This window comes from Alnus glutinosa, chromosome 8, assembly GCF_958979055.1.
Source record: "Alnus glutinosa chromosome 8, dhAlnGlut1.1, whole genome shotgun sequence".
Taxonomy (NCBI): domain Eukaryota; kingdom Viridiplantae; phylum Streptophyta; class Magnoliopsida; order Fagales; family Betulaceae; genus Alnus; species Alnus glutinosa.
The window spans coordinates 29458293-29473574 of record NC_084893.1 but is presented as its reverse complement, the minus strand read 5'-3'; the positions used below and the strand labels follow the sequence as shown (position 1 = coordinate 29473574).

Here is a 15282-nt window from a genome sequence, read left to right as displayed (position 1 = left end):
TAAAAACTGGATTCAAGTGTTCCAAAAGGAAAATACAAACAAGCTGCAACAACAACCCAAGCAGCACAAACTGAAAGCACAAAAGTTCAAACAGAACTACATCAGCAAACACATAAGCCTACACAAATAGAATTACAACTGCCTACACTAAAGAGGAAATTTAGCTACCACCCGTGTCCTGACTTCCCATCTAACACTAGCTAAAATTTGCTAGCTCTTCGGTCTTGGGAGTACGACCTTGTATCAGAGCATTTCTCTGCATCCACAAGTGGTACACTACAACACCAAGATACAGTTTACGGATGCTATACTTCAAATTCTTTCCTTGTAACTCTGCAACAGTCCACTGCATAATCTCATCCCATCCAATCGGAGGGTTACTCACCAAGCATTCAGTCATAAAGGATCTCCAGATTCTCCTACTGAAGTTACATTCAAAGAAAATGTGAGCTTAGCTTTCCATCCCAGCCCGACAGAATAAACAAAGGCTATCCCCACTGTATCCCCATCCATACATCTTTTCTCGAGTCACAATAGCTTCTCGAAAGACAAGCCAAAGAACAAAGTGATAAAGTTTATTGAGCCTTACTCTTCCACAAAAGACACCTTAAGGGAAGAGGTTTGCTCAAGGCTTATAAAGCCCACAACCTAGGTACATATACCTTAGCAATGTGAGACTCTTAATACGCTCGGCGGAGGCACTAGTATAGGCAGTAGTACTATAGGGGCAGCCTATATTGTTCTCCAGATCCTAAGGAGTTAGCAGTTGTCATGAAAAGTAACCATTTAGAAAAAGGACTGAGTAAGCTCAGAAGTGGGCTGAAAGGAGGTCAAAGAGTGGAGGGGAAGATCCTCCATGAAAATAACATGGCTATAGACGCTGAGGTGACAAGCGTTGACTAGAAGGGGGGTCATAGCAACGATAACTCGTGTGATTTTCAACTTAAGAAAGCCAACTCTCGAAAGAAAAAAGCCATTTCAAAGGCGTGCTCATTCCAAGCAAAATAAAACAAGTACTCCCAAAGTCCCCTTACGTGTGACACTATTGTCTAAACACGTGTACAACGGGAGGAAAGGCCCTAAAACTCTAATATCATGATAAAGTCCATTGAGCCTTACTCTTTCACAAAATGCACTTTAAGGGAAGATGTTTGCTTAAAACTTATAAAACCCACAACCCAGATATACCTTGGCAACGTGGAACTCTTAACACAAAAGCATGTCTAGGAATGGAGCAGGAAACCACTACAAAAATTTAACAATTTAGTGACGTGTCTACAGTAACCTACTTTATGACACGCCACTAATTAGAAATGTTTCATTTTATAAAACATCACTAAATAATTTAGTGGCATGTTGAATATGTCACCTCACAAATTAGTGGCGTGTTGATACTGACACGCCACTATTTAGTGGTGTGTCTCTATGACAACTCACTAAATTATTCGTTTCCCCCTTTTTTTCCCATTTTTTTTTCTTACTCCCACTCACCCACTATTTAGTGACTTTTGGTACTGACACACCATTAATTTAGTGAGATGTCAGATTGATACGCCACTATTTACTGGCGTGTCTCTATGGCACATCACTAAATTATTCGTTTTCTCCTCTTTTTTTTCTCCATTTTTTTCTCTTTACTCCCGCTCACCCACTATTTAGTGGCGTGTTGGTACTGCACGCCCCTAATTCAGTGAAGTCTCAAAGAGACACGCTGCTAAATCTATGACACCTTACTAAATTATTCGTTTTCCCCCCATTTTTCTTCTTATTCCCGCTCACTCACTATTTATTTTCGTTTTCCTCCCCCCCCCCCCCCCTTTTCTCATCCTAGAAGATCTTCTCTCTTTCTCCCCTACACATGTACGATTCTTTCTTCCTTTCTTCTTTCTTGTCTTCCTTTCTTTTTTTTGTCTTCGTTTTTGTTATTATATATACCATATGTGTTTGGGTGACACTCTCTATGTGATCCACGTCAAGCCCTCTCAAGGCGACGAGTCTCGCAATATCCTCTGGCCATCCTTCGGTTCACGTAAAGCTCTGTACTTTTATTATTCAAAATTTTAATTTAATTTCCTTTTTCTGATTTATTGATATGGGTTTCGTGGAGCTTGGATCTGCAGCTCTGATTCCATTGGAAGAGTTCCGTGAATAGGAGGTGGTGCAAAAGTACGATCGAGGTTGACCTTGATTCTGAAGTTTTGGACTTGCTTGACACTGCTTCTAGGCAAAAACAGGTACCCTTTTCACCTTTTGATTCGAGCGACTGTGTATTTTCTATTTTTATGATTTATAGGAAGGTTTAGTTCATTCTGTGCTGTATTGTTCAGGTGACAGTGGTGGCAAAGATTTACTGGAGTGATGGAAGAGACAAACTCTGTGGGGATGTTGGGACATGGGGATTTAAAGCTTGACTGTTTGGTCATGGGTAGCAGAGGCCTCGGTAACATCCAGAGGTTAAGATCATCTGTATCAAGCTAGCTATTTCAAACTTTTCTCCAAAATTTGGAGAAAAGCTTCAATAAGCAGGCAGCATCAAGCGTTCTATTGTTTCTCTAATTCCTCTTTTGTCAGATTTTCACTACGAATCTGGCTCACGAATTCTACTCTCTATTGAATATTTTAACAATTTTTTTTCCATTCGCGCCTTCTGTCTTCACTTCCATCTCTATGGCGCCTTCCATCTTCACTTCCTGGTGGGTTGTCAAAATGTGGACCGCATAGGAAGATTGAGAGATCGGGAGGGGAGAGGGAGAAGTTTCTGGTGGGTCGGCCGCTGCTGGGGAGGAAGCCGAAGTCGGAGGGTCACGGACGGCGCAGGCGATGCCAAAGATGGGATTTTTTCCGGCGTTTACCTAGAGCCCAAACAGTGGGGATCCAATTTGTGGGTAAGTAGATTCTCAGGTTTTGATTTCTTGTTGATGGGTACTGAAATTCTGGGTAGAAATTCTATGAGAGAAGCCGTAGGAGTACTATGGGAAAATTTTCTGGGTTCTTGAGGGTTTTCGGGTAAATAAAAATTTTGGGGTTATTTGAGAAGAAAAACGAATGGGCTTTGGGTAGGATTTTTTGATGTTTCTGTTTGAATTTTTCCCCTGTTTTTCGGTTGTCAGTAGCCTTAGTGTTTGCAATCTCATATAAACCCCTGTTTGAGTTTTGGGGTTTTTGGTGCTTTCCTAGGCTGAATATGAGATGGTTTTGTGTGATTTTGATGTTGATGACAGTTGAAGTGGTTATTCTAAAAATCAGTAAAAATTTTGAATTTAATTAAAATAGAAAAATATTTAGAGAGTTTGATGTATGAAACTTTTTAAAAGTGATGGATAAAATCAAAAAAGTACATTGAGAAAATTTTGGAAAGCTTGATAATGATGCTCTTATAAAGCTTTCGCTATAAAAGTAACAAAAAAGTAACAATTAATTATATTCAAGAAATGCACCCAATACATGTACTGGGTGGAGTTTTTTAACAGCCACTAGCAATTTGGACACGCCATTAAATGTCAATTAGTGACCACAGCATTAGTAGTGTGTTAAAAACGCAACAAATTACACGCATGTCAAACGATCAAAAACACCACTGAATGTAGGCCACTAAAAATTTATTCTTTTGTAGTGATAGGCTATTTTTCACGAAGCTTATCCCACGAATACTCCACTTTTCGTGTCCCAAACCGGCTATATATACCTTCAATCATTCAAGGTATATCAGGCATTAAAGTTCGAGTACTTTTGTTATTTCAGGCATTGGCCAAAAGACCAATCTAAAAAGAACAAGAGTCTATGTATAACACGCTCCAAGATGACACTAGCTAGGAGCAACATGGTGAACCAAACTCAACAGATCAAACAAATGTTCGGGGGGTTTGAAAGAGAGGGTGATCTCGTAAATCGTACAATCACAAGATGGAGCAGTTATTTTGATACGGATCGTAGACGACTTCATAGTACTTGGGATATGGTTGATGATATAGTTGACAACACGCTGGAAACTGTGAAGGGTTGACGTCCGGATTTGGTTCCTATTTTTTTTCTTTCGTATCCTTCACTTCTTCGACGCTCAATATGGTGGCATAGCAAAGCTTCTTCCTTAGCGAGCGGGTCAAGTTAGCCGAGTCAACACCTTGGCCACTCACCACCAACTGATCCTTATCTGACCCTTGTATTGCTACCGAGCTCACACCTGTACGTAGAATATGTAAACACTATATATAATTAAACACCTCGAGTACATGCACTCTACTTCTTAAAACCCGAAAAAAGTAATGAGTTTGATGCTAACCGTCTGTTGTTGCAGCAATCTTCATGGCCTTGGTTCTGCATTTATCACAGCTCATTTGCACCTTGATAACTATTTTTTGCTGCACCATAACATAAAAAGACACAGTATGTAATTAATTAGGTCAAGTTTCTGAATGCACTACTTGTATTGCGTTCTTGGTGTAACAAGATTTACCTTCATGTTTTTGCGGAAGCAATTATATACAATTAACAAGCGGCTTTCGTGGGAGAACTCTGATTATTAAGCTTAATCTGTGTGCACGGAGAAATGAATGGAAGGTCTATTTATAGGCGTGGGGTAGCTAAGAGGAGGAGGATATATTCTTGCCGGCCTGCAGCTAGCTGGGGCGCCAGATAATATATTTTAAGCGGACCAGAAAACTATAAGAATTATTGACATGAAGTTGGTGAACGCGTTTCACATGTACTTTTAAAATGGAGGAGTTTAGATCGATGAATGGTGGTAGAGTACTATTGTAGGATTGAGGAATATAAGATTTAAGTAAGGATGTCTGTTCTAGAATGCTAATTATGTTTCATTATATATGTATATCGATTGTGGTCTCATTTTGATTATTGTATGTGTCTAGAATAGTTAGGCCTCCCCTGCACAATTTTATACGAGATTCTATATACAGTTATATTTTTTTTTAAAAAAAAAAATTAAAAAAAAAAACTTTTAATACGACTATTAACAATTATCTAGTTGATTACAAATAGCGGAAATCCAGATGCGCGAGTGGGTATGAGTATTCAAATTCCCTACATAACAATATTTAGGATAACATGCATATGGGTATCCATATTTCCAAGGTTTGGTAACATTATTTGTTTCCAACCTTTTCTCTCTTTCTTTTTTTCTTTCTATGGTTCTACCCAAAAAGTCAACATTAACAAAATGTTAGTATATATTATCAAATGTAAGTGTGTACAAAAAAGTGTATACAAATATCATTTATCTTCAACTTTATGTCACTTTAAAATGAGTAATTCTACAAGGCGATCATTCGTCCCTCAAGCGTCCCTCACCAGCTGACGTGGCACGTCAGTCTTTTTTTTTTTCTTATTATTTTTTTTTTCTTATATAAAAAAAAAATAAAAAAAAAATTGAAAAAACAGCGTTGAAAAGTAAATGACTCCCTCCCTCTCTCGATCATTTTCCCCCCAAAATCATTTTCCCCCCCAAAATCCTCCCTCTCTCCGTCTCTCCATCTTTGCATCTCCTCCCTCAACGCCACTGTCAACCACCTACGAAGCCGCCACCAGTACGTCCAGCTCTTCGTCCGTCCAAAAGTCACCGGATCTTCGGCCATTCTCCATCTCCGGTTCGACTTCGACGGTTCTCCATCTCCGGAACGTCCAAGCTCCAAGCTCCATCTCCGGCCAAAAGTGACAGGATCTCCGGCCGTTCTCCGCACTTTATCACAAGATGCTTCCACACTTTATTGGGTATAATTTTTTTTTGGTTGAATCATACCTAGTATTAGGTTCAGGGGATCTGATTCGTGAGAGAGGCAGAGAAAGATTGAGAGGCTAAGAGAGTAAAGAAGAACTGAGAAAGACTTGAAACCTAACTGTTAGTGGGTGTGAAGATAAAAAGTTGAAGTCGTGAGGTGAGGGCCAGATTTGTGAAAGAACGGAAGGAACTGGATTACTACTCTGTGAGAACCATTATATCTTCATAGACTCATAAAGAAATTAGTAACTAGCAAACAAAAAAGGGCCATCTTCCGGTCAATTAGTCAACTTGAGAAAAAAAAAACAAAAAGAACTATGTAGAAAGGGGCCATCTTCCAGTTAACTTGAGAAAAAAAAACAAAAATAACTATGTAGAAAGTTGGGCCATCTTCCAGTCAAGTGGAGAAAAAAAACAAAAAGAACTATGTAGAAAGTTGAACCATCTTCCCGTCAATTAGTCAACTTGAGAAAAAAAAAACAAAAAGAACTATGTAGAAAGGGGCCATCTTCCAGTTAACTTGAGAAAAAAAACAAAAATAACTATGTAGAAAGTTGGGCCATCTTCCAGTCAAGTGGAGAAAAAAAACAAAAAGAACTATGTAGAAAGTTGAACCATCTTCCGGTCAACTTGAGAAAAAAAAAAAAAAAAAAACAAAAAGAACCATGTAGAAAGTTGGTTTATATAATCGTAGATGATAGAACTCTCTATAAACTAGTATGTAATACTAAAACTTAAAAAACTAGTATTTATATAATAATGCTGAAGTTAATTAGTGTGATGAATTAAAACATAAGTGTGAAATTTATTAGTGTAGTAGTGCTGAAATTTATTTGGCAAGCTTAAAACTAAGCGTACCTTTTTCAATCGAAATACTAATTAAAATGCAACACTTTGATTTTTTCTTGAAAAAATAAAATAAAATTAGATAAATCCCTTTTTATTGTGTTCAATTTACTTAGATAATCATTCAGATGTCTAAGAGATTAACATCTTAGCCTAAACTCCATATACTCTCTTCTTTGGGTGGGACTGATTAAGCCCATGTCATTCTTTTGGAATATAATTTCTTAAGTCAAGGAGCTTTAATTCACTAACTTTTAATTGCAAGCATCTTGGCTCTTGAACTTGAATTTACATTTGATTAAGTCAGCTCTATGCATTATATATATATTTTTTATTGTTTTACTTTCCATTCAAATACCATTAACTACAAATCAAATTTGAGTAAAATCCAAAGTAGCCTTTTTTTTATAATGACTAGTTAAATGTTTCCGTGGAATAACTTATAGATGGATTTGTCGCCATCTGTATTGGGGAATGAATGTGAAGATGATCATTCATTGACACAACTTCCAATTGATGATGTTTTGCCTCTTGAAATTGACTCTCAAAATGGTATGTTAGGCGTTTCATTCTTCCTTTAATTTTGCTTCAAATATTAATGAATGCTATTATTCATAGTTGTTTCTCTTAACTTCGTTTTATTCATTTTGATATAGATCAAAATGAAACTGCAAATGATATAGAATCTGAAGATAATGATGTCAATTGCAAGAATGATATGAAACTCATAGATGGAGTTGAAAATGTGGATGAACCTAAGCAAGGAATGGTATTTAACTCTTTAGATGAACTTGCGTTGCATTATAGGAAATATGGAAAGCAACAAGGTTTTGGGGTGGTACAAAAGAATAAAAGAAAGAATACAAGTGGGCATACATGTTATATCACTCTATCATGTGCACGTCAAGGCACTAGAAAAGCCAGTTCAAGTAAGCCAGTTCAAACAACTAGAACGGGGTGCAAGGCTAGTTTGAATGCAAGGTTAGTTGATACAAAGTGGTATGTGACTAATGTATCTGCTAAACATAATCATGATTTAAGCCCAGGCAAAGCTAGATACTTTAGATGCAATAAGAATTTGGACTCTACTGCAAAGAGAAAGCTTTTAATAAATGATAGAGCTGGAATAAGTATGAGCAAGAGTTATAACTCACTTGCAGTTGAAGCAGGGGGGTATGAGCACCTAGAATTTGGTGAAAAAGATTGCCGTAATTTCATTGCCAAGTCAAGGCATCTTCGTCTTGGCACAGGAGGCGCTGGAGCTCTTTGTGACTATTTCAAAAGGATGCAAGCAATTAATAATAATTTCTACTTTGCCATTGATTTTGATGATGATTGTAGGTTGAGAAATGTGTTTTGGGCTGATGCACGAAGTAGGGTATCGTATGAAGATTTTAGGGATGTGGTTACGTTTGATACGACCTACTTGACTAATAGATATGAAATGCCATTTGCTCCTTTTGTGGGAGTTAACCATCACGGTCAGTCAATACTTCTTGGGGCGGTATTAATATCAAGTGAGGATACAGAGACATTTGTATGGTTGTTTGAGACATGGTTGAATTGCATGAATGAAAGAGCGCCGAGTGCAATTATAACAGATCAAAATAGGGCTATGAAGAATGCAATTAGAAAAGTTTTTCCAAATACTCGACATAGATGGTGTTTGTGGCACATATTGAAAAAGCTTCCAGAAAAATTTGGATCGCATTCACAGTACCATGCCATTAAGGGTGCCATACGAAGTTGTGTGTATGAATCTCAGACACGCGATGAGTTTGATGCAAATTGGCAAAGTCTACTTGATTGTTATAATCTGAAAGATAATGCATGGTTGTGTGGGTTATATAGTGAGCGTACTTTTTGGGTACCGGCATATTTAAAAGATGTATTTTGGGCTGGAATGACTACCACGCAACGAAGTGAAAGTATGAATGCTTTTTTTGATGGTTATGTGCACTCATCAACTACATTGAAGGAATTTGTGGATCAATACGATAGTGCTTTGCGTAGAAAAGTTGAGAAGGAGAATATTGCTGATTTCGTTTCTTTTAATGAGACAGTTGCATGTCTAAGCAGGTTTCCTTTTGAGAAGAAATTTCAACAACTTTACACCACTGCAAAGTTCAAAGAAGTACAAGAGGAGATTAAAGAGGTGATGTATTGTAGTAGTTCTCTTATCACAAGAGAAGGTGCAATGTGTATATATCAAGTGACTGAACAGGTACAAATTAATGATGCGTTCACGAAAAAGGTATGCTTTACTGTTAACTACAATGAATCTTCGTGTGAAGTGAATTGTAGTTGTTGCTTGTTTGAATCAAGAGGAGTTTTGTGCAGACATGTCATATCTATACTGAATATAGTTGGAGTTACATCGTTGCCAGAAAAATATTTTCTTAACCGATGGAGGAAGAACTTGAAGCGAAATTATAAACAAATCAATAGTAGTTATGATTCAGGTAGTCGTGACCCGAGTGCAGAAAGATATTTCGACTTGTGCAAAGATTTGCATGCTTTAGCAGAAATAGCCTCAAACAGCGTGGAACATTGCCTGACACTGAAAAAATATGTTCATATGTTAACGAAGCAATTCAATGGTTCGATCTGTGAACATAGTCCACCTTCTCAAGCACTTGTTAGTGGTTCTACTACTTGTAATTTGTCCATTGATGGTATGGCGGTGGAAAGTAATAAGGATGGTACGACGATGGAAAGTAATATGGTTCGTAGTCCTCTCGTGGTTCGAATGAGAGGGAAGCCACCATCAAAAAGGATGGCTTCTGGAGTAGAAAAAGTGGTGACAAAGAGGACACGAGGAAAAAAGAATCAAACAAGTGACACAAATAGTAAAAAAAAGAGTAAAACAAAAAAGGTAAAGAAGGTTGTTTCTGTTCCTTGTGTTTAATTATGCTTCTTTGAATATTTTTAAAATGATTTTTTAACATGTTTATATGATTTATTAATTGAAGACTTGCGAAGGAACACAACAACAATGCGCATTGGACACAAATGAAGCTTTTTGCCTTCCATAACTAATATTACATGTCAATGTAATCGGAACTCAAAATAGTGTAATTACTCAGGTATTCCAGAATAAAACAAATGATAACTGATGAACTATATAAAAGGATGTTGGTATTGTATATAATATTTTTGTCATGATTTACAGGGACCCCGAATCCTACAGAATCATGTTGTGCCCCGTTTTTCCAACGAAGGTTGATTTTCTAGTTCTCACTTTTGGTAAGTGTTATGTTACTGTGCGTATGAGTTTGTTATGCTCATTTTTATGGTTTCTAGGTTGGGCTTTTTGTACTTTGTAGGATCATTAATTTGTACCTTGTTATCATGTAATTGTTATCGTAAAATTCTGCAGTTCAAATTTTTTGGTGGCTGATTCTTTTCATTTTAACAGAGGTATGCTGGTAAGAAGTCAGTTGGATGGGTAAAATGGGTCTCTTTCTTTGGCCGAATGGCCAAGTTAGTCTCTTGTTTCATCTCATGGTCTTGTAATTCTCACTACGTAACAATGTTTAAGAACTTGTGGAATCTCATTTTTGTGGGGTCTCATTTTTTTTTTTGTGGAAGTTATGGAATCTCATTTTTGTGGGTTCTTCATTTTTTTTTTTTTTGGATTTGATCTATGATTTGTTACATTTTTTCAGCACTCAAAAGAGCTTGAGGTTGTGATGTTATGATGTTTAATTCAGATTTTGCCACTTTTATGCATGATGTTTTATTTTGATTATAAGATAAGTGAGTACTGAATAGCAGGTTTTTTAGTAATCTCTTGGCCAATGACTGCATGTGTTCCCATGTCCTCCAGTGACATTAAAAAAATAAAAATGGCAGCTTCAGGTATTGATGTCTCTAATTTACTTTTACAAGACCAATTGACATCTTACATATATATACGAGAGCATATAAAGGTTCTCTAACCCGTGTTTAAAGTGAATGAATTCTAATATATATATATATATATATATATATATATATATATATATATATATATATATATATATATATATATATATATATTTTGCTACTTGCTGGGTTAATATTTACCTTTTATTTTGGTCATGAAAAAGAAGAAGAAGCAAAACCAATCAGTTTTGGTTTTGGTTTGGGTTAAAAATGGAGAACTTTGTTAAATTAAAACTTAAAAAGTTACTTAGTCTTCCCATTCAAAAAAATAAATAGATAAATAAAAGGCTCTCATCACATGCAATTTCAACTTCTTGTTTACTACTAAGATGTAGATTCATTTTCCCAATTTCAAATGGCAATTTAAAAACTTGATTTTTTCTACATTTCAAGTTACATTTAAGAGCTTTGTATTCCGATCAATATTATTCCAAATAGACAGTCAAAGTTTTTAAATACGTCAAAGTGCCCATCTTAGTAGAAAAAGCTTTTAAATGTAACTTCAAGTGCCCAAATTGATTTTTTTCTACATTACAGTCACATTTCAAATTGATGTCCCTAAAGTAAAATAGGTCAAAGTGCCCAAATTCCTATCTTCAAGAAACTACATAACGAAATAAGAGCCCAATACCAATTTATTGTGCATTATATATATATATTGCAAGGGAAAATGAGAGCCCTTATAGGATAGCATAAAATAGAACTTTCAAATAGATGAAAATTTACAAGATCATTTTGCAGAAGTAGAACCTTTATACAGACCATTTTAGGAAAAAAAAAATTACATCAAATACTCTTCAAATAGATATATTGAATCACCCCAATAGCATTTTCGATGTATGTTTCTAACACAATCTCCATGACAAGTAGTGTCTCACTGCATGTTTAAAAAATGACCAATATCAGCAGAAAAAACGAAAAAAGAAACAAAGAAAAGAAAAACTACATTGTACTGTATCACAACTTGATTCTGCAGGATTTGTCTGTAAGGAAAAAAAAAAAACAACACTGTAAATGTCTCTAATTCCATTTCACTCACTGAAAAGCAGACAAATATTCCAAATACATTTGAATGAAGCAACATAAGCTTTTTCAAAACGGAAAATAAGCCAAATAGCATCTCACAACAACAAATATGTACTCCAAAGTAAACAAAACCAACAACCTGAAACCACCATTTGTAGAAGAAAACTAGAAACCCAAAAGCAAAAAATACAAGCAAATCTCCAAACACATCAGCTACTACAAAATGATTGTCACCATCACATGCAAATTTGAGTCAACCAAAATATATAATAAAATAAAAAATAATAAAAAAAAAAAACTCCAAATTCAAGCCTAGCTTGGCCAGTCGGCGGAAGCAAGAGACCCATTCTTCCCATTCACCTCATCTTCAACCGAAAACCAGTAGCCTGTATAGTCCCTTCTATTTTTTCATCTCAAGCAAAAATCAAAGCCCTCCATCTCTGGGTAGCCATCAGCCATAGCAATGGAGGGAACAATGGAAAATCTCTTAAGTTACTTTAAAAAACCATCAAAATTTTCAGATCTGTACGACACTACTCTCATACAGATAAAAATTTCAGATCCAACGCAGATCAAGGAACTCAAAAAACTAGATCCAAAAGCAACTCAAAAAACCAAATCTGTATGAAGAAGAGAAAATCGAAACAAACAGAGAAGACGTTACGGTGTATGGGCCGTAGGAGTCGTCTGCGGTGGTGGTGGCTCGGCTGGGCACGTCGTGGCGGAACGGTAGATGGGTCGTTGGAGTCGTCGGAGCTGTACGGTGGATGGAGACCGCACAGTAACTTTTGGCCGGAGATGGACGAATCGGTGTGGTGGTAGCTAGTGGTCGACAGTGCTCAGCTGGTGGGTGGCTGTCGGTGGGGTGGAGGGAGGGAGGAGGGAGAGGTGGAAAGCATTTGGGGCCAAAAATGTTTTGGGAGAAATTTAAAACGCAGTCCGCAGGTTTTTTCAATATTTTTTTTTTTTTTTTGTATATAAGAAAAAAAAAAAAAAAAAGTCTGACGTGCCACGTCAGCTGGTGAGGGACGCTTGAGGGACGAATGATCGCCTTGTAGAATTACTCCTTTAAAATACATTTTCAACCAAAACACATCTTCAAAAGGGTTAGCAAACTCCGCCATATTTTAAGTGTAGGGCTCATTTAGTTAGTTTTGCGTGGTATAGATAGGAGATGTTAAATATTGAAGTTCTATTCCTTTGAAAGCTATGTGTATACTCTTAAAGAGATTGATAACTTGAGAAGTTTTTTAGTGAACCCTTAATATAGCATGTTGACATATCACTCAATTTAAAAGTTTAAGCTTATGGATTTGGGCCCAACTATATTATATCAATCACTCACACTTATGACATTTTTTTTTAATGTGGGACACAAACATTTCTACGTATACGCACACATATATACTCAACAAACAACTAATTACGAGTCAATTGGTATAAAGGTGCTGCAAGTAACCCTCCGAGTTAATTTTTTTAATAAATTAATTTTGAGACGTTAAGATTACTGTTTAGAATTATATATATCCACCCGGCCCTCTCCGGTAGATAAACAACCTCGATCTGGTCCCTTCCATGCATTGGAAGTCAAATTAATACTACTCTTTTAGATCACTTGGAGTAAAGTCGATCAAATGATGAAGGATCGATAATTGAGCTATATAGCTGGAGAGCATTTCATCAAGTTTAGTTGGCACGAATCTAACTAAAATAAGCATTCAATTAGCTAGTCTTTCTTAATTAATAATTTCGCTCGGAGTAGTTATTCGAAAAACAAAGACAAAAACAGCAAATTGAAGACTTTTCTTCTTCAACCTTCATTGGTTTCTGCCACAAGGACGGAGCCAGGCATTTGATTAAGAGGGGGCCAAACAAAAAATAAATTAAAATATATAGTCAAAGTATAAATACAAAATATATGAATTTGGTATCTCTTTATCTTCAAGTTTTCAACGCCTCATTGATTTTCTTTTGTGTTTGAAAAAAAAAAAAACGCATCTTTTCTACAATAGTACATTTCTTCTCTATTTTTTCTAGCTTTCTTCTCAACTCTACACTACATCATCTACAACACAAACCAATATTTCCTTTCATTCAATGATTCAACAGGTAATATCAGTCACAATATGGTGGAGTGGTGTTTTTCACAGCGTGGCTGAATCGCCTATTAACCTAAATTTTTTTCATTAAGATTCTAACTCTTTTTGCAAAGATCAATATTCTCAAGATTTTTTATTATTATTATTATTATTATTATTATTTTTTTTTTTAAAAATAATCTTCTTCTTCCCAAGCTCCTAGCACTCAAGAACGAACCTCCAAAAAAATATGCTGAGAAATTTACTCCTCTATTTTCAGCCTGCACCCATACTTTAATTAATTTTTATTTCTCCACAAATTATAGACTGTTTCATAAAGAATCAACCGACACAAATAAGTTCTGAAAGGTTTACTCTTCCACACTTTAACAGCAAAAATTGGCTAAAATTTCTAACAGGTAGCTTAAATTAAGATTATATATACCAACATGGGATCTTATTAGGGTCACCGGTTCAACATATACCAAATCTACTCCCTAATTAACTTGACACATAAGATTAAATTAACCTTAATTATCTTAATAAAACAACATATAATTTAATAAGAGATATGATTGGACCAAATAAAACTTTTCTTGCACTACATCATACGTTTATAGTACCAGGCTATCAGCATCATATATAGTAAACTCTAAGAATATATATAATCTTAATTTTTACTACAACGTGCCAACTTGTTTCCATTTTTTGCCCATTTATGGACGTTATATAAAAATGAACGTCCTCACAAATTAAGAACCAATTTTTTTTTCAACTGAACTGGGGCCCCCTACCGGCCACCCCCCAATTCCGTCTCTGGTTTCTGGAACGCTAGCTTGCGATACTTTAATTGACACACATAAATTAATTGTAAAATACGAATGTAGTGCTATAGTAAAAGACCCTTGATGGCTGGTGCAACAAGAGGATAGGCAGTCCCCTTGCGTTAAAAACAAACTGGATATTTATAAATGGATTCAAAAGATGTGTTATTTGTTTTGTATATATACTTATATTTGGTGTGGAACTCATATATGTGAGACTCATCTTACATGTATGGATCTCACACCAAATGCGAGTGTGTGTACAAATATCATTTACCTTCAACTTTATGTCACTTCATAATACATTTTCAACCAACACACAAAAAACACATCTTCAAAAGGATTAGCAAATGCTGCCATATTTTTTGAAAAATAATCATAATCGTCTAGAATTATAGTTTTACAAACGGTTTTAACCAAACCGTCTGGAAATTCATTTCTAAACGGTTTTATGAAAATCGTCTGTACTGTAAATTTTTTTTTTTCCTGTTTCTTTCTTTTTAAAACAAAAGCCATCAATTAAACTGAACCATCATTCTTCTTTTCTTTTTCTTTTTTTCCTTGTTTGCTTCTTTTTAAAACTGATCTCTCTCTCTCTCTCTCTCTCTCTCTCTCTCTCTCTCTCTCTCTCTCATTCTTTTTCTTCTCTCTCCGGTCGGCGACTGAAGACGGGCGATGGGATCTGGACAGTCGGCGGGATTAGGACGACAAGATCTCGCGACTGGAGAGAGTGGGTTTTCGGCCGGATCCAGACGGATTTGTCAAACCTACGCCAGTGTGTGTGGGTTTCCAGATCCGATCGAAACCCATGCTCGGCCGAATCTCTGGCCGGATACAGAGAGAGATC

At 36.1% G+C, this 15282-nt stretch overlaps 2 protein-coding genes and 1 pseudogene across 2 annotated transcripts; 2 read left to right on the top strand and 1 right to left on the bottom strand.

The window, feature by feature from the left end:
- Window positions 1-1822: 1822 nt before the first annotated feature.
- LOC133874564 (uncharacterized) lies at window positions 1823-3137 on the top strand (annotated as a pseudogene).
- A 449-nt stretch (window positions 3138-3586) lies between these two features.
- Window positions 3587-4776, bottom strand: LOC133874637 (heavy metal-associated isoprenylated plant protein 47-like). The gene is made up of 3 exons (XM_062312510.1): window positions 4454-4776; window positions 4280-4358; window positions 3587-4180 (listed from the first exon to the last, which is right to left on the bottom strand). Exons 1-3 carry the CDS (start codon window positions 4457-4459, stop codon window positions 4020-4022), a joined length of 246 nt encoding a protein of 81 aa, XP_062168494.1. The 5' UTR covers window positions 4460-4776; the 3' UTR covers window positions 3587-4019.
- Window positions 4777-7026: 2250 nt separating this feature from the next.
- On the top strand, window positions 7027-9488 carry LOC133876351 (protein FAR-RED IMPAIRED RESPONSE 1-like). Its single transcript, XM_062314618.1, has 3 exons — window positions 7027-7132; window positions 7237-7921; window positions 8018-9488. Exons 1-3 carry the CDS (start codon window positions 7027-7029, stop codon window positions 9486-9488), a joined length of 2262 nt encoding a protein of 753 aa, XP_062170602.1.
- The last annotated feature ends 5794 nt before the right edge of the window (window positions 9489-15282 follow it).